Source organism: Balaenoptera ricei, chromosome 11 (assembly GCF_028023285.1).
Source record: "Balaenoptera ricei isolate mBalRic1 chromosome 11, mBalRic1.hap2, whole genome shotgun sequence".
NCBI lineage: Eukaryota > Metazoa > Chordata > Mammalia > Artiodactyla > Balaenopteridae > Balaenoptera > Balaenoptera ricei.
The window spans coordinates 40,979,424-40,998,340 of record NC_082649.1 but is presented as its reverse complement, the minus strand read 5'-3'; the positions used below and the strand labels follow the sequence as shown (position 1 = coordinate 40,998,340).

The following is an 18,917-nucleotide window of genomic DNA, read 5'->3' as shown; positions in this document are numbered from 1 at the left end:
AGGCTGCCTTTGGGAACGACGTGCCTGCGCAGCAGTCCGCTGCCATCACCGTGCAGGGAGTGAGAAGGAAGAGGGTGGGCTCCGGGGCAGGCGGCGACCACATCAGGAACAGCCCTTTCTTTCCCACCAGAAAGAAAAAGGAGACCCCTGTGGCAGCTTTGTGGGTGTTCAAGTTCCCCTGACCTGAGGTCACTAGCTGAGTGACCCTGGGCAAGTCACATCCCCTCCCACGTTGGGCTGGGTGACCCCTGAGCACTGGCATCTGAGGAGTTGTCTCTTCAGTGATAGTCACTGGTGGAGCCGGCCTGGGGGGCCGAGAGCCCACACTTGGGAGCTAAACTTGAATTCTGGCTCTGCCTCACTAGCTGTGTGGCCTGAGGCAAGTTGGGTAACCTCTCTGTGCCTCAGTTTGCTCACCTGTGAAATGGGGATGATAGAAGTACCTTCCTCAGAGGACTGTTGTCAGGATTAAACGAGTCAGTCATGGAAACTGCTTCCAGTGTGCCTGGCACTGAGTGAACACTAAGGGTTGGCCGATATTACTTTTCTTTTCTGGTGAAACAAGATGCCCGCACAGCCTGAGGTCCTTCGAGGGACCCTTTCCCATCCCAAACCTGACTTCAGCTCCCTGCCCCTGGCATCTGTGGGCTTGAGGATCCCAGTTCTGGGCCCTTTCTAGTGTCTCCTCAGACATACGTTTCCTTGGGTGGTGCCTGGATGCTGGCACCACGTGGATCGTGTTCGGGCAGGTGAGGGAATCAGTGTTTCTGCCTCATCGAAACCTCCTGTTTGGGTGTCACGCCAGCCCATGGGCTCTGCCTCCCCCTCCCCCTCAGCCAGGCTGTGTGGTCTCACCTGAGAGATGTCCTGTGGTTCCCTGACCCGCCCCCTCCCGAGCCCCAAGGCAAAGACTGATGCATGAAGTGATGACTCAAATTAATCTATCAAGTTAGCAGGGCCCCAAGGCAGGTGATACCAGGATGGGCCCAACCTGAGAGGGAAGCAGGGCAGAGGAGGGGTCTGGAGAGTCGACAGTGCCCAAGACTCCCCAGAGTGGTGTGGTCCTAACCCACCCGCGCCCGCCCCCCCCCCCGAAATGGGGGATGGCTCGTGCAGACAGGGAACGGGGAGGGCACCGGGATGTGGTCCTGGAAACCCACCGGCCTCTTTCACTTCCCCGCTCTGCCTGGGGCTGCCCTGGCAGCCTGTCTCAGCTCCAGGGTTGTGTCGAACCAGCGTGAAATGCTGCGGGCAGGAGGCCACCCCACCCGAGATCCTGCCGCCCCCTTGCTAGCTTGAGTTCAGTTGTGAAGGGCCAGATGTTAGTTCCAGTGGGTGCTCAGACAAGATGGGCAGTGATCCACAGCTGATGGGCAACACCGGCCTGCGGCCCCAGAGGGCCCCCGGGGAGGCCTGCAAAGGCTGTACACCAGCCATCCACCCCTGTCTCTCATTTGTCTTATCTCAGACTCTCAGAGGTGCTGGCAGCCCATGACTGAAGCAATGCCCAGGGCTCAAGGCCTTGGGCCCCTCTCAGTGGGTCTGAATCTGGAGCATGCTGAATACGGATTCCTGGGCCCTGACCCCAGGGATTCTGATTCAGAGGTCTTGAATGGGGCCTGGGAGCCTGCATTTAAACACACACACACACACACACACACACACACACACACAGACACCAGCAATTCTGGTAAAGTTGGTTGATCCTGGATCCCACTTTGAGAAACACCGATGAAGACAGGCCCCATCCTTCCCAGTTATCCACATCACTGAAATGCAGGTAAGTTTTTAACTGACTTATTAGAGGTCTAAAATCCTCTAAAGGAGGTCTTTTCTCTGAGTATGTATCCCTTTGTGGGCCCTCGGCTGGCAGAGTCCTGCCCTGAGCCCTGTGAACTGCTTTTACCGAAGGCTGGATGTGAACAAAACAGCCTGCCCTGCGGATGCTGGCAGCCCACAGAGTGCCCCTGTCCGGAGGCCAGCAAACAGCAGCCCTCCCCCACCAGCCTTCTCTCCCCAGAACCCACTCTGTGCTCAGATCCAGAACACACACTGCTCCGTGCACCGTTTCCCCAGCTACACCGTGGAAACGCCCCGGCTTTGCCCCTGGATGACGGTGGGAATTCTGGTTTCCCAAACACACTGTGAACCAGCCCTTCCATAACCTGTCTCAGACCCGAGGCTCCTGCCATGCACCTGGGTCACCTGAGGGAGGTGAAGGAGGTCTCCACCTGTCCTGTGTTTACCAACCACAGTCATAGGACCCAGGCATGGCACTCCCAAAGCACAGACCAGGATGCCCCATCAGGGCGGGGTGGGGCTGGGGAATCACTTTATCCCATTCTCAATTCCTCGAAGGCTGGTGGCTTGAGCTAATTTGTAGGACGCCAAATGGCATAACACTCCAGGCCTGGAGGCTCAAAGAGTTCAGAGAAACTGGGGCTGTGAAGGCCAGCTGGGCTGCGGAGAGGGGCAGGTCTCCATGGCAACACACCACTGTGCTTGAGGAGGTGGCAGGTGTGAGCGCCCGCCCCATGCTGGCCCCAGACACTCACCTTTGTACTGCGGAGTGAAGCGCTTCATGGCCAGTGGCAGGGACTCGTAGAACCTCTGCTCCTGGGAGATGAGGGGCTTGCACACCGTGTGCTCATCATACTTCAGTACGCTCAGGTGACCTCCGACCTGGTGCAGGAAGGGCTCCAGGGGCACGCCAGGGGCGTCCATGCTGTCCTGCACCACCATGCTTCAGCGTGGGAAGGGGGCAACCCGCAAATCCACAAGAAGAGGGAGGGCCCGAGGTCGAGGTAGCAGCTCCCAGACAGAAGGCAGGGCTGTCAGCGGTCCTCAACTTTCTCCTTCTTGGCCTTTATCGCTGTCATAGCCCAGGTGTCTTCCTGGCTGAGGGCTCTTGGCGGCGTTCCCTGGAAAGCAGAGGAGGAAGGGAAAGGATGTGAGGGAGGAGGTGTGCTGGTGGCGGCAGCACTTGAAGTCGCCAGCCACGACCCCCAGGTAGTTAAACAAGACTGTAAATAGGCATCGATTTCTTCTGGAATAATCTGTTACAAGCAACTGGTAACAGTTACTGCCTCTGGGGAGCAGGGCTGAGATGGAGACTTTTCACTAAATACCATTCTGTGCCTTTTGAATTTTAATATTAAAACGTTCAAAAAACAAAAAACAATACCTAAAACTGTAAGTTTTCAGAGTGCAGTGAGTGTGTCTGAACTTCTCGTGTCCCGTTGCCTGCCTTCCTTTGGGAACTTTGATCCCAACCCAACGAGAAGAGAGCAGAGTCCCTGCTGGTGGGGACTCACCATCCTGCAGGGGCTGGAGGGGTACAGGAATGCTTCGTTTTGATATTGCATATACACCTGCTGTGCACCATCATGGCTCCACAACATCATTGCTGTGTGACCTGGGGAAGTTACTAAACCTCTCTGGGCCTCAGTTTCCCCATCTGTAGAACACGATAATTATGATACCCATCTCGTGGACTTAGGGTTCAGAACTGAGATATAAGCCCATGAAAAGGTTAGCCCAGTGCCCGGAGCTAAGTGCTCAATAAATGTGATTTATCATGATTATTTCTAGCATTATTGCCATGGTGGTCATATTTTCCTACCGGCCCCGGGAGGGCCGGCTTTATCACTGCTGCTTGCAAATGAGGAAAGCAAGGCCTTCGATGGCTTGCTGGGGCCCACCTCAGGCCAGGAGCACAGGCAGAAGTTAAGCGGGGGCTCCTCGTCTGGTCCCCCACCACGTGTGCATCCTTCACCCTCCCTGAGAGCGGGCCTGCCGGACCTCAGGCAAATGCTGGAACTCTGGGCTGGAAACATGGCCCCTAAAGACATCCTGACTTTGCCTCAGGAGAGTGACAAGGAGACACTGCAAGGGGAGGCTCTTGTGGTCGTATTCATCCTGTTCGAGAGGACATTCCCGCAGCGGTGCCCGTCACCACGGAGTTATTAATACTCTCTCCTCTGCTGGACTCCCGGCCGGCCAAAGATGCAACTAGGCTAGGCAGCGCTGGGCGTGATTAACCCTCTGTTGACCTTCAGTCCAGACCATGGGCATGGCTGGCTGGCTCCACACACAGCAGTACCTGTCAATTGGTTCAGGACTCCAGCTCAGAGAAGCTCCCACCACCCACCTGGACCTCCAGCACCAGGAGGAGTTGAAAGCCTCAGCCCGGCCCGACACTCCCCTCCATGGCGCCGTTCCCGAATTGGCTACTATTTGGCAGGCCATAGAGCTCCCCTTTAGGAAGGGAAAGGGGATGACTTCTACCTGGTGTGCGCATTTGCTTTGCCGGATGCGTGGCTGAAGCGTGACTGGGGAGGCTGGGGGTGCTGGGGCGAGGCCTTGGGGCGAGGAGGACTGGGGCCTGATGGTGAGGGGCTCCCCCCAGCCCTGCTCTGAGACCACCCAGAGGTGAGCCCTGCTTGGGATCTGCCCCCAGGAGCTGAGGAAAGAAGTTGGGAGGCATCTAGATGCGAGGAAAATCGGGAATCGGCCCTAGGATGAGTTGATACCTTCAGTCTGGTTATCAGACAAGACATCCCAGTTCCGTGGCAAACCCAATCCTCCTTGCAAACTTGGCCAAAGCAGGAAGGAGGAAGGAAGAGAAAAACCAAGGCAGCCCAACACCTCTCCTCTGGCCGGGCTCACTTGTGTGTCAGCCTTTGCCAGCTCACCTGTCCCCGGGTCAGGGAGGAAGAGGCGCTTCTGGTAAGCAGAGGGACAGCCAGGTTGTAAAGTTCATTTATAGCCACTCCTGGAAGGAGCCAAGGCCCTGTCCACCACGCTGTCTCCCCAGCGCCTGGCGCTAACCAGGCCTGGCCTCACCTTTGCAAGCCCAGCTTTGGCGGCGTCCAGGCCCTCATGCTGCTCTGCTGGGCGGCCCACCGCCCTTCTTTCCCCACACCCCCTGTGACCCCGAGGAGCTCTAAGGACATGGATGTCACCTACCAGTGGTGGCATGGGGAGAAAATATCAATAAATGGTAACAAACACACAGCCAGGCAGCGTTCCAGGAGTTTTACATAGATGAACCCATGTAAGCCTCACAACCGCCCTATGAGGTAATTAGTTATCGGCCCCATTTTACAGATGAGGAAAATGAGGCACAAAGAGGTTAAGTAACTTGCCTGTGTGTACCCAGCTATTAGGGGGAGAACAGGGATTTGAACCCAGGCACACTAGCTCAGATCATGCTTACCTGCCATGATGCAGAGGGGTTGGGGGCTGCTGTTTCTCTACTTTGAGAGTCAGGAAATTGAGCCCCAAGGAGGCTGGGGCTTGGCCAAAGTCACCCGCAAGTCACTGGCTGTGCTGGGACAGGGACTCAGGTTTTCTTGTCCCCAGGCGTGGTTTCTCCTACCCTGATGCCCCCTGGCCTGCCCTCCCGCTACCTGATGACAGTGAGTGCATGTCCTAGTGGTGGCTGGGATCCGTACTGCTGCAGAAACCATCGTGAGGGATCAGGTGAGGCCCCCCTGGAGCTGGGCCTTGGTATTGACCTGCTTGGGGCTTTCTGCCTGGGGGGGTGTCAGCCAGACCCAAGAGGCACTGTCATTCCTAGCGCCTCCGCCTCCCATCCCTGCCATCCCCAGGGTCAGACGTTCTCAGGAGCCCTGGCCAAACCTTCTCAGGGAGCCAGGATCAGCCAGAAGACCCCAGGCCTCCGAGACGGCTCACACACAGCAACGTAAACTCTCCTGCCCCAGACTTGGTGTGGGTTGGCAGTGGTGGGGTGTCTGCTGGGTAACCAGTTTGTACTTTTAAAAAAGCTGGACTTGAATCTGGGGAAACTGAGGCCCTTCCGCTCAAGGGTCATCTTAGGGTGTAGCTTAGGGGATATCTGAAGGTCCTCCAGCTCCTGAGCTGTGCGGCCTGAGGTTCTGAGGCAGGTTGTGGGAAGGGGCGGAAGGAGGACAGATGGGCAGTGGCTTCAGCCCCCGGGGTACCTGCCTGAGGCAGGCAGGTGGGTTTTGCTGCTGCTCGGAGAAGCACTCTGCAGCTTCCCCTTGGCACTGATGCTGACCTTGGATTCCCAAGGAAGCTGAGGTTTCCTGTCTGTTGCTGTGGGATTGAGCTAGAGAAGGCCTCCAGTCGTCCCATCCTTCCTGCCAAGTCCCAGATGAATAATTCAGGTTGATAGACCTTTCTTAGCCCAGACCTTCCTTTTGCCACACGCAGGCACTTCTTTCATTGACCCAAGCCTTGGCCTTTGAGCAATGCCTCTGGGCCCCGTTCTGTTTCCCAAAAGCACTGGGCAAGGAGTCAGGTGCCCGGGTCCGTTCCAGGCATCCCCACCAGCTTGCTGAGGCCCATGGGATGAAGTGGGTAACTGTCTGAGTCTTGATTTACCACCCATTGCCACAGCCTTGTCAGGACGCTCAGATGACAGAATGCACAGCCCTCCTTTGTGGAGTCCTCTTCCCAAGTGTCTCTACCACTTGAGCTTTGTCACTGTGTGGGCTGTTCTCAGGACTGACCCCTGTGACTCAGCTTGGGTGCTGGGAAGGCAGGTGAGGCGGTCACCAGAGACAGGATCTCACACCCCCTCTGATACACTGAAGGGCTCCCTTTAGTGCTTTGAAGGGAGACAAATGTCCCTCTCTCCAGCCCATGCCTCCTCCCGCAGACCCACAGCCCAGACCCCTTGGCCAGCATCCTTCCCTAGTGCTCCTTGGGGAGGGAGAAGTGGGAGGAAGGATGAAGGAGGGAGGGAGGAGGATGAGTTGCTCCCAGCCAGAGGAGCTCAGCCTAGTGCCCCCTCCCCCGGGAACAGTGGTCAAATGCCCCCAGATCCCTGTGTCCTCCTGCCCTGTCACTGGGTCATGTCCTGAATGAAATGACTCTGGGCCTCACCACAGGAGACTCAAGGGCTAATTTCTCTGATGGGGCCCGGCAATCGAGCTGGTTGTTAAATAAGGCCCTGGACCGTCTGTGTCAGTGCAGCCCTGCGGGGCCTGAGTGACAGCCAGCCTGCGCTGGGTTGCAAGACACTCCCTGGTTTGAAAGGAGGGTTACGGACAGCAGGGCCTGCAGTTGTATTTGGCTCCCAGAGTGGGGACGGATGACAGTAACAGTGACGTCAGGCACAGTGACAGATGTCACCCATCAAGCTGAGGTGGATGAAGGCACTGTGGCTCGTCACCACCAGTCGGCACATTTTAGTTCCTCTTCCTGAGATCCTTTCTGTATATACGACCTCTCCCCACAGGCTAAACCAGAGTTCATTAAAAATTACGGAAGATACACCTCTTTTAGAACTCGCCTCTCCCATTTTAGGGAAGGTGGCAGGTGAAACCACAAATCAAACTTGTAAGGGTTCAGCTTGGACTAAATGAGTCATGATCTCTATCTTATCAGAGGCTGTCAGCTCCTTATATCTGGAAACTAGTTGGGTGACTGTGGTTATTGTCAAGACTGTTCACAAATATTCTGTTTTTTCCTACGGGAACGTGGTATGACTTCACTTCCCTTTGAAGGTACGTTGGCCAAAGTGTGATTTGCTTTGGCCGACACTGCATGGAAGGGAGTGACATATGCCACTTCTGGTGGGAGCTTTTAGAGAAAGCAGTGCCCTAAATTCTCTTTCCCTGGCCAAGGTGATTTTGGAAGCACAGTCACTTCCTGAGTGACTATGCATGACAGAGAAAGAAATCTGGGCTATATTAGGCACTGAGGTTTGGGGGTATTTTGTTATGCAGCTCAACCTAGTCCTTCCTGACTATTTCACCAACTCACAGCCAGATACCCTGTACGGAGCAACCTCAGGCACTCAAATATTTCATTGCACAAATATATCCTCTACGATCATAGTTACTCCTATGAAGCATCTACTATGGACCACTGGCCTTACAATGCCCATCTCTGTTTCTCAGGAGAATAATTTTCAGATGGAGGCAAGTAGAAGAGATTTCCCGGGGTCCAGAGCCAGTGAGCACTGGTGATGGGATTCAGCCACAGTGAGTCTATCTCATTCTAAAGCTGATGCCTGTTCTGCCCCCAACATGCGGTCTCCCTTGTAAGGGAGGGGCAGCCGCTCTGGCTCCCTCTGGGAGTCCTGAGCCCTAAGTGGGGGCCAGGGTCCTGTCTGAGGCCCTCTCTATGCTGTGTGTCTCAGCTGTGCACATCAGGAACGGGAGACTCGTCCTTGTCTGGGCGGTGGGAGCGCCACCCTGGGGGGGTAGTGTGGATTCACATGCCGTGGGTGGAGGGCTCCCATCCATGGGTCTCTTGAGCCCTGACCGAAAGCCACGTCACCACCACCAGCATTATCTGCAGACTAGAAAACTAATACCCACGGAGCTCGATCATTTCTCAAATGTATCTAAATGCTTTGGTGTTTACCAAAATACAAATTCATTTAAAGGCGTTATTGAGTTCCTAGTAGTTTTTTTAATCATCATCTGTTTTCTCAATCAACAGATACTAAAAGTCTAATGAGTATTGCAGGGGGACTCATAGGGAACAAATTATGTTGAAAAATGAGTCCTAGTTGAATAGATTAGAAGAGATACTGCTGTCGGCCAAGACAGGGGTGGAGTGAGGGGTCCAGGAAGGGGTCTGATATGGGAGAGATGGAGGCTCAGCCTGGGGGAACTTGAGGAAGGCCTGTTTGGGGGTGTGTGTATGCAGGGAGCAACAGGGAAAGGCAAGGACAGGCAGGGAGACGGGACTAGAGGGAGGGTTGAGTTGGGAGGCGGAGGTGAATGCTGCTGGGGGTCTGGGCATGGAGTGGGTGCAGAGGAGGTCGGGCCACGTGGACCGGAGGTGCCTGTCTGGCCCCCTCATCAGTCTAGGCAGGAGGGGGATTGCCTGAGATCGCCAAGGTGTGGAAGCCTTCGGGACCGCATCCCAGTACATCCAAGGAGGAGGGGTGCGTTCTGGGGAGGAGATAATTGAGAAACCGCTTGCAGCAAAAGAAGACTGCAAAATAAAATGTGTTGGGCTGCAGACTCAGAAGCAGCATGGTTTATGGCCTGCCCTCTCGCCTCTGAAGCTCTAAGGTACGTTTTGCAGGTAGCTCAGAGCCAGAGGTTTGGTACAAGTACCGTTCGGTGTATCTGTGATGCCCAAGGGAGCATTTTTTAATCTATTAGAGACGAGAGGATCAGAAAACCATTTAAAACTGTTGAGGTCGTAATGGGCAGGAGAATTTTGGAGTTTCTCACACGGCAGAGGGTTGTGTATCATCTGGGGCCATCAGGACCTGGAAGGCACAAGATTATTTTCTGGGGGGAAGAAAATCAAGTTTTAAAATCCATCCTATGAATGACTCAAGGGCTATGGGGTGTGAGCCCCTCCATCTGCTCAGTCCCGGCCCGGTAGGATCAATACTGAACGCTGGGGGAATTCACACATCACCTTCTCAGCCATGGCTGAAAGATGAGGCTTTGGAGAACATCTATTTCCTGGGGAAGGCTTGATTTCCAGAATCACAGAGCAATACTTCATATTCCTGACTTATTTCCAAGCCGATGTTATCCTTTGAGGGAAGGTTTTTTTTCCCCCTCTCCTTTTCTCTTAACATTTAAAATCTTCCAATGTTCCTCCAGCTTGAGGACCAAATGCGATTTTAATACAGCGATTATTAGTTTAGAAGCCCTTCAGCTCCTGACAAATGTCCTTAGCCGCAGCAGTGATGTTCTGAGCTTGCTGTCAGGGCGGGAGACGCATGGTGTAAAAATGACTCAAAAGCCGAGCGCCCCGGAAGGGCTGCTCCGGGGGAGGGCTTCTCCCTTCCCAACTCCGACAGAGCCAGACCTCATGACAGCACCTTGGGACCTTGGGCCCCCCTGGGCGTGGCTGGGAACCACTCCAACAGCCCCTCCCAGGCAGGCTTGGCTCCTGGGGACCTCTCCGCCTGGAAGCTGTGCCCAGGGTCTTGGATACTCCTAAATATCCAGACCTGCACATTTCCCAGCCTCTGATATCCTTCCCCACACCTTTCTCTAAGTCACATGACCAGCCACCTGCCTTATGAGCCAGAGAGAGACGGTCTTGCCAGTGGTTAGTATGGCATCTTTAGGACTCTAAGAAGAAACAGTTTTTAAGGTCAAAACACAATAGTGGGGTGGAGAAATGTGTGTGTGTGTGTGTCTGTCTGTCTCTCTGGGAGTGTGTGGTCACCGCAGGCCACAGGGCTGAGCTGGTCAAGTCTGAAGGGTGAACCTTTGCCCAGCAGAGGGCAGCAGCAGACGGGCCAGAACCTCCCAGAGAGGATGCCCTCGGGCCAGCAAGCACCTTGGCCCAGCGATCAGGGGCCGCTTTCCCCAGCTGCCCTGGGTTTGCCAGGCCTGTCTTCAGAGAGCCTGGACGGTGGCTGAAGTGCCCCTGCCTTTCCCAGATGGCTGTTTTTAAAGAGCTTAGAAGTTACCATCAAGGTGGACGTTCCCCCACGTTCCCTTCTCTTCCTGTCACCTACCTGCTTTTTCTAAAGGTTGTCTGGCAGGGGCCGGGGAGCTTCCTGACATGGGTGAGGCACACTTTGAGGAGTGGGGTGCCTGGTTCGATTCACAGGGGAGGGACCCCAAAACCAGAGACGGGGGCTTGCCGAGGAGGTGGGGCGAGGGTGATGGAGGGTCCATCTGAGAAGAGCGGAAGTGGTCTTCAGCATCTACAACCCACCAGCTCCTCCCCTGGGGGTGGGTGGACCCCACACTCCCTTCGTTGGCCATCTAGGCCAGCCTCCCCCCACCCCCAGGTCCCTGAACAAGCCGATGCTTGATGCTCACAAAGTTGATTGCTCTTCCCTTGCGGCCGCTGATGAACAAGATAGCAACCGCATGGGAAGGATATCTTTAGGGACTCTGCTCAGAGCAGGAGAAAGCAGGGGCAGGCTGCCGGCCATGGGTGGGCTCAGCCCGGCCTGCCGCCCCCAGGATGCCCTGGGACAGAGCACTGGGACGGCCCCAGGGACCACAGCCCCTTTGCAGAAGAGGAGTTTCTCAGATCCCTGATAAGGAGCCGGCTTTGTGGGAGCACTATGGAGCAAGGGTGCAGGAAAACTGCACAGTGGGGCCAGGAGACGCGGTTCTGCCTAGACGCCCCGTCCCTTCCTCTCCAGGACTCAGTTTCCCTCTCTGTACTGAGAGCTGCTGACCCAGCCCTGTTCTTACCCTCCTATGGGGCAGCTGGCCTTTCAATTCAGCAAGTCATTGTGGTGGGGGGAGAATGGGGGAGCGGAGAGTGGAGGTTGGCAGAGACGCTACCAGATTGAAAGAGGCTCAGAAGACACACTGACCTCATCCCCCCTGATTGGATCCTGGTCCAAAGCATTAAAAACTATTTAGGGGGCAATTGGGGAGATTGGAATGTGGCCTGGATGTGGCCGTTTTTGGAGAGCCAATGATCTTGTCAGTGGGGTAAGGCACTGGGGTTATGTAAGGACCTGTACTGAGGTCTTTGAGGGGAGTGCGGTGATGTCCATAGATTACTTCAAAATACCTTAGCCTTAGAGAATACAGTGAAGCAAATATGGCAAAACTCAAACAACTGTGAAAATCCACACTCAGGTTATGCAAATTTCATTGTGTCATTCCCTCTATTTTTTCCTGTAGGCTTAAAGTCTTTCATAGTAAAAAGGCTAAAAAATAAACCAGTAGCTTTTAAAAACTGTAGAAGCCCAGGCCTTGCCCTGTGGGATCTGAATCCCTGGGGAGGGGCACACCATGGATGTTTTCAAGGCCCCCAGAGAGTCTGAGGACCGTGGCAGGCTCAAGTTCAAATCTGTTTTACTGGAGGGGCGCGGGGGCAGAAGAGCCCATGGGGAGGGTGACCCTAAAGACTCTGCCACTGCCCAGGGCACTGGGGGCCCCTGGTGGTGACACATCTCTGATGGCCTTCGTCCACACCCTCCCACCACTGGGGGCGCCCACACCCAGGCCCCAGCCACTGCCTGTAGGTGCTGACATCATCTAGCCCTGTGGCCCCTCTCAGGCGGAAGGGTAGGGCTGCTGGGACAAGACCTGCTGTTCCCAGGGCCCATGCTGCCCAGTTCTCCTGGGACAGCTGCCTCTGTGAAGGGTTAAGCCCAGAGTGGCGTGGAAAGGATGGCTGCAACCTCTGACCTGACCCCACAGCTTCCCCTACAGTCCCGGCTCACCTCGGCCCTCCCACCTTCGTGCAGGAGCCAAGGTTCCAGACTCCAGAACATCCTAGGAAGCAGAGGGTAGGAATGACTCTAGGGAGAGGGGGGGAGAGACGGGGGAAGAGCGTATGACAGAATTTCTATGTTGCTGAACTGTGCCAACATCCCTCTCCCCCCTCCCCAAAGCACAGACACACACAGACACACCGGCATCTCCGCAGAGCGGACCTCTAGTCATGGGGTCCTGGACAGAGATGAGGCCCTTCCCCTCGGTCCCCCATGGTCTGAACAGGTCCTGTGGCCGTGAGACCCTCTCTCCCCTCGCTCAGGCGCCATCAAGGACCTCCCTGCCCATCCATATCCCCCAAGACAGCACTCACCAGAGCCTCAGTAGTGGCGGGACTGTGGGAACGTGTGAAAGAGGGGGTCCAGTGGAAAGTAATCTTCTCTTTCAGTGCCCGCCGTCTGTGGTGTTGGGCAAAGACCCTTCCCAGGGTCCCAGCATGGAGAAGTCACCGTCCACTATAGTACTGGTGGAGAGGTCTGCCCAGACTCAGGTCTGACCAGAGGGCTGGGCTGCAGAGGCCTGGGGAGGAGAGGTCACCTGACCCTCGGGAAGGGCCTGCAGGGGCTGGCTGGCATGGCCAACTGTCAGCTGGTGTTGGGTTGCTCTGGGGCAGGGCCAGAGGGTGGGAGGGTGTGGGGAGGAAGAGGAGGGGGGTTCTGCCCGCTGTCTGGATGGATGTCAGGCCCTGTGCACCAAGAGCCAATTGCCCCAGGCCCCTGGTTAGTTTTTGATTTCCCGTTCAGGGGGTAAGGCTGGGGTAGGGGTCACGTTCTCCCTTCCCCTGTCTCCCTGCCCCCACCCCACTCCCTACAACCTCACTGCCAGTTTGTCCCAAGAAGTGGCTGCCAGAGACAAGGAAAGTCTCGCAGCAAGACATTCAATCAACAATCAGCTTGAGGACAATCGAGTATTTTTTGAGGCCCTTGTGGGTGCTAGATACTCTGCTAGGCTGACCCAGGAACCTGCCAGAACAGTGCCTGTTGTTGGGAGATTACAGTCAGGGGCTTCAGCAAGTCAAAGGGCAGTTCCAGGGTAAGTGTTTGGTGGGAGGACAGGGGGCTTAGGGGGGGCCCCTCACCAGCCTGGGGGAAGCAGGGAAGGCATCCTGGAAGAAGTGACCTATGCAGACCTGAAGGAGAAGGAGGGTCGTCCAGGTTTGGTTCAGGGGAGGGTGGTGAGAAGAGCGCATGCAAAGGCCCAGAGGCAGCCGGGGTGGAGGTAGGGGGCGGGGAGGTGGGCCTCACAGTTCTCTGTCCTCAACTTCTCGGGAGGCCCTCAAGGGCTTTATGCTGGGAGTGGGGGTGGGGAGCCGGGCCCCGGTGTGTGTTTAGAGGGCTCGCTCTGCTTTGAGGAGAGCGGACTGGGGAGGAGTGGATCACAGGTGGGCAGGCAGGTGATGAGGCCCCCGGTGCTGTCCTCCAGGTGAGTCCCAGCCTGGTGCAGAGAGCAGGCAGCGGGGTGGAAGGGAGCAGGCAGATCCCTGAGGTGTTGAGAAGGCAGGCTTGACAAGGTCTGGTGACGAGTGAGAGATGGGGTGGGGTGGGGACAAAGGGCAGAGACTCAGCAAGGGACAGGCTTCAGGTCTAAGTGACCCTGGGCCAAGTATTAGGAAGGTCTGACGTCCGCCCTTCAGGTGACTCCAGCTACCCCGCACTTCTGGCCGCCGTTCCTCCGGGCGCTGCGCAGCCCACTTGCCCTGACCCCAGCCTGTCCCTTCGGGGCTTCTCCATGCGTGGGCGCTCGGCCTTCAGAGGCTCCGCAGCAGCCTTGGGGCTAGAGGCTCTGCCCGGCCCCCTCTGCCAGCTTCCCCCTGGGGGCGTCCGGCCTCTCTCTGACTCTGGGCCGCATCCCCCAGGGTCCCCTCCCCCACCCCCTGGTCTAACAAGGACCCCCGCCCGGCTTGCCCCGTCCCCTCCCTGAGTTTCCACGCGTCCGTGGAGCACGAGCACGCACTCGGGGCAGCCTCTCCCTCGCTGCTCGCTCACGGAGCAGGTGAGCACAGAGAGGAGGCAGGACTAGAACGTGGTCTCCTGGTTCCTGTCGCAGAGGTGCCCTAGGTCACTGTCCACTCAGTGTGCCCACCGCACCCACTCTGGGGCCTGGCACAGCACGTGCTGCTCAATAGATGTATTATCGGCAAAAGAAGGGGCCTGGGGCTGGCCACCCACAGCCCAGCTGCCCTTCCTGTGGCCAGCCTCCTTTCCCGTTCCCACCACAGGTCCTCTCCCTGACAGGGCAGGACAGGACAGGGATTCCCAGGGTGCTCTGAGGCCTGGTTTAAAGTGGAGCGAGGATCCCATGCACCCCCACTTGCTGCCCGGCCCAGGCCGGCGGATCCCATTTCACTAGGGAAAGCAGACGGTCAGGCTGCCTCTTGAGCCTCCAGCGTGCTTGGCCCCCCACTGCCCAGCTATGCTCCGGGCTCTGGTTACCTGGCCGTGACCTCCCTTCCTCCCAGCCCTCCCCCACTTCCCCTCTCCCTGCTGGCTGGACTCAGATCCCTGTTCTGGGAAACTTAGAGCTACCACAGGCTGAGTGGGAGGCCCTTAGCGGGGCAGAGGGGAAGGGACCTCCCCGCAAGACGGCTGGTGAGGGGCAGATGCTGGGTGGACCCAGGGCCTCAGGAGGGTCGGTTCACCTTCCAGTACCTGGTTTCTGTTTTTGTTTTGCTGTTGTAAAGAGCAAGATTCCACGCTGACTTCTCATTCACCCATTTATTTCACATTTTTGAGCCCCCAGTATGTGATCCGAAACACACAGCAGTAAACAAAAGCACCCATGATCTTGTCCTTTCTGTTACGCAATTGGATACGCTGCTCTATTTCTGTTTTCTGACTGCAGCCAAGTTCTCTCCATGGTCATTTTCCTGAAGCTTGGCTTCCCCTGCAAGATACCTGCTGTTCTGCCTTTTTCCAATGCCACCCTGTCTGGGACCCTGTGACACTGGGTCTGGCTCTTATCTCTCCTCCAGGAAATCAGCCCTGACCAGCAGCCAGGCTCTTCCGTGTACTGAACGTTCCAGACTAGCTCTTAGATGTCACCATTTGAAGGCAGAAAATGCCTGGGGCTCATAAGCATACTCCAACTATTTGGGGCCCATCCTCAAGGCAAAGGGGTGGGCTGGTCCCTCCCTGACCTGTCCCCCCCACAGACTCGACTGACCTTTTAGGACACCCCTACCCCAATCCCTGCACTGCTGCCTTCCCCACCAGTTCATCCAGCTCCACATCTTGTGGATTTCACATCCCAAACTGGTCCCCTTTGCTCCATCTCTGTGGCCACCACCCTGCTGTCTCCGGCACGATGGCTTCAGTAGCTCCTCGTGCCGTCCTCCCTTCTCCTCAACTCCCACAAGTCATTCTCTCCAGACTGACGTTTTGGAACAATTTGGGTCATGTCATTTACCTGCTTAATACTCTTCAGTGGCTCCTGGTCCTAAGAATAAAGTCCAAATGCCTCCCAGGGCCCAGCTCCCCAGCCCCATCTCGCCTCTGTGGTCCAACCACACCTTGCACAGGGCCTTTGCACCTGCTGTCCCGTCTGCCCGGGATGCCCTTCCTTCACCTCTCTGCCTGGTTAACTCCTCTTCACCCTTCAGATGCCAGCTCAAGCATCACCTCCACCAGGAAGCCCTCCCTGACCTCTCCAACACCGTCACCCACCCAGTACCTTTCTTTAGAAGCACTTATCCCAGATGTGGTCTCACTCTTGTGTGATTATTTGCTCCTGTGCGTTTCCCTTCCTTGAGGACAGGGACTTGGCTCATTTTGTTTCACACTATGTCCCCAGCATGTAGCACAGTGCCAGCCTCCCAGTATGTATTTGATGAATGAATGAATGAATGAATGCATGAACTCATTCTGGGTCTCTGGCTTTCACAGCTGGGGGTGCGTGGAGTCATGAGCCTTCGGGGATTTCCTCTTCTCTTCCTGGCCCCGGGCATGGAGTCCTCAGCCTGGTCACTGTGACATCCTTCCTTAGCAGCTCCCCTCATGACCCAGTTTTCTTGTTCTAGAGACAACAACAACCCTCTGTGTTCCAGGACATGTCACCACCCCCTTCCCACAGGGTAAACATCATGGCTGCCACAGATGCTGCTGAGCTGCCCAGGTTCCGGCAAAAGTCCCTCCTCCCTCTTGCTGCACCCAGGCTTGGCATGCCGCCCTCCCCTTCTTCCCCTTTCCTCTCCCTGGTCGTGTGGGAGCCTCCAAGACAAGTGTGCAGACCGCCTCCTCCACCAACCGCCCCCGCTCTGTGTGAGGAGCCCCATTTTACAGGCCAGGATGCCGAGGCTCAGAGCAGAGGCACCCTCAGTTGCGTGATCCCCTCCACAGTCTCTCTCTGTCTCCCTCCTTTTCCTGCCTGTCGGTTAGTACCTGGGCTGTCTTGGCTTTTTCTGTCTCTGGTTTTTCTTTTTTTCTCTTGCATTCTCTTGTTACCTTTTCTGTTTCTGCTGACACTTCTTGTTCTCATTCTGCTGTGTTCAGGCTGTATGTGAGCGTAGTGTGAGTGTGCATGTGTGTGAGTGTACATGTGTGTGCATGTGTGTACTTGTGTGTATGTACGAGTGTGTGAGTGTGCATGTGTGTATTTGTGTGTGCATGTGTGTGAGTGTGCATGCCGGCGGGTGCAGGTGAGCATCCAGATGTGGGTGTGTGAGCACGTCGATGGGGGGGAGCACGCTGGGCTGAACAGGTATGTCCGAATTAGTGGGCCTTTGGGATAGGCTTCTCTGGGGAGGGCAGGGGTATGGGATTCTGCCCAGAGACTTGGGCCCTGAGGGACATCACATAGGCCCTGGGTGCCCCAAAGGGAACCGTAGAGCAAGGTCCCAGGCATGAAGCCCCTCGGCTTCCTTTGTGGTTGACGTGTGGATCTCTCTCACCTGCCTCCCCAGTTCTCCCTGAGTCGTCCAAAGCCCCCCCGCTGGGCCCTCTGGGATTTGGCCGCCTCCTCCGTCAGCTGTCAGCTGCCACTCCCTGCCTAGAAAGCCCAGGATAGACCACACGCTGAGAAAGGTCACCGGTCGCTGGCAGCTTCTCGCTGTCAGAGGAGGCTGGGCAGCTGGTGACTCCCACTGGATTGAGTCTGTGCTGGCCTGACTGAGCCCCTCGACCCCACCTGGGACCTTGTAGCCTGGATCCCTTCCCGGGCTCTGCATCAGAGGCTGCCCGGGCTTCTGTTGGGCTCCCAGATGGTTGATGAGCTATGACCCCTGGGGGCGGAGGGCCCCAGGGCATGGCAGCCACTCCACTTCCTCAGCCTCCACTTGACCCAGGGAACCCTGGAATCTGAGGAGACTGCACACAGGAGGGCAGGTGTTAAACCCTCTGTCAGTCGGCTGGGCTCCCTTGACCAGCACACAGCAGGGGTGTCACCTACCAGTCCTGGGAGTAATGTCCGGGGGAGGGGAGAGCGTTGAGGGAGCCACCAGCACGGCCACCACTCAGCAGGGGCAGGGAGCAGTCGGTGGGCACCCGCTCTTCACACGCACACGTTACCTCATTTGACCCTCACATCCAATGTGAGGTTGGGGCCGTTATTAACCGCAGTTTACAGCTGAGAAACAGAGGCCCAGAGAGGCCTCATGGCACACAGCTGGTAAGTGGCAGAGCTGGGGTCCCCCGCTCTCAACCGCTATCTTATTCACCAGGCAGCCCCACAATCACACACCGGTGGTGCAGGAACTCATCCCCCGTCGGTGGGGGGATGCCCAGGGTGATCCCCCCACTTCCCCAGCCAAGCCCAGAGCCAGGTCTGGGCTGGGGAAGTGGAAGCAGGGAGGTGTCAACCAGTCCCCCCATGGGGACACAGGGAGGGGACCTGGCACAGGGCTGGTTACGTCCCCAGCTCACATCTGGCTGGGGCTCGGTGAGGACGCCTTCCCCAGACAGTGCTCAAGGGGGTGGATTCTTGTGGGCTGTTAATCCGAGCAAGAGCCAATGGGTGGCACTGAGAACCCAGTTACACGTCAGGACCGCAGCATCTGCCTCCTTTGCCCCTTAACTTTTATGAGGCCTCCCCGGTGGCTGACATCAAAGGCCGTCAGAGGAAGGACCCTGCCCTGCCCTGCCCTGCCCTGAAGCCCGGAGACTTCGCCACCGTTTCTAGGGTGGAGGACTGCCCTCCTGGAGGGCACAGGCTGCCACCTGCTTTCTGGGCATGAGGGGAGGGGCACCGGGGGGCGGTCTGCCCCAGAGCAGCTCCCCAGGAGGTGAACCCACCATTCGTGCCTTTAGTTTTCACAACTTTGTTGGTTCCGCTGGTCAGAGCAATGCTTTACAGAAAGAAATGAACTCTCAGAACATCTGAGCTGGTGGGACCCTCAGAGGCCACCGGCAACAATCTTTTCACTTTACAGGAGAGGAGAGACAAAGCGAGGCTGCAGAGAGATGAAAGGACTTGCCCAGAGTCACACAGCAGCCAATGGAGGAGCCAGACTTGAACCCTCGGCCCGCGCTGCACGCGATGGGGGACTGGTGAAGAGTGTGGACTGAGATGTGGACACACCTCGGTTCGGAGTTCCAGCTCTGCCATTTCCTGGTGATGTGATCTTGGACAAGCATCTTAACCTCACTGAGCCTCAGTTTTCTCATCTGTGAAGTGGGGATAATTTTCTTAGGGTTATTGTGACATTGCAATGACATAGTACAAGTAAAAAAATGTTTAGCACAGTGTTTGACAAAAGGCCCCCCCAAAATGTTGACTATTATTATTATTATAAATGCCAGCAAGTCCTCGTGTGAA

At 56.5% G+C, this 18,917-nt stretch overlaps 1 protein-coding gene and 1 long non-coding RNA gene across 2 annotated transcripts in view; one reads left to right on the top strand and one right to left on the bottom strand.

Annotated features, from left to right (window-relative positions):
- The window catches only part of IP6K3 (inositol hexakisphosphate kinase 3), a 23,228-nt gene extending 10,554 nt beyond the window's left edge, over window positions 1–12,674 (bottom strand). Inside the window, exons 1-2 of the mRNA XM_059938912.1 lie at window positions 12,484–12,674; window positions 2,556–2,921 (exon numbers count right to left, since the gene is read on the bottom strand). Of these exons, the coding sequence (XP_059794895.1) occupies window positions 2,556–2,742 (187 nt within the window). The 5' untranslated portion in view covers window positions 2,743–2,921; window positions 12,484–12,674. The remainder of the gene's footprint in view (window positions 1–2,555; window positions 2,922–12,483) is intronic.
- On the top strand, window positions 11,964–18,917 carry LOC132374771 (uncharacterized). The gene is made up of 2 exons (XR_009505751.1): window positions 11,964–12,184; window positions 18,532–18,917. It is a non-coding gene; the product is annotated as an uncharacterized LOC132374771 (long non-coding RNA).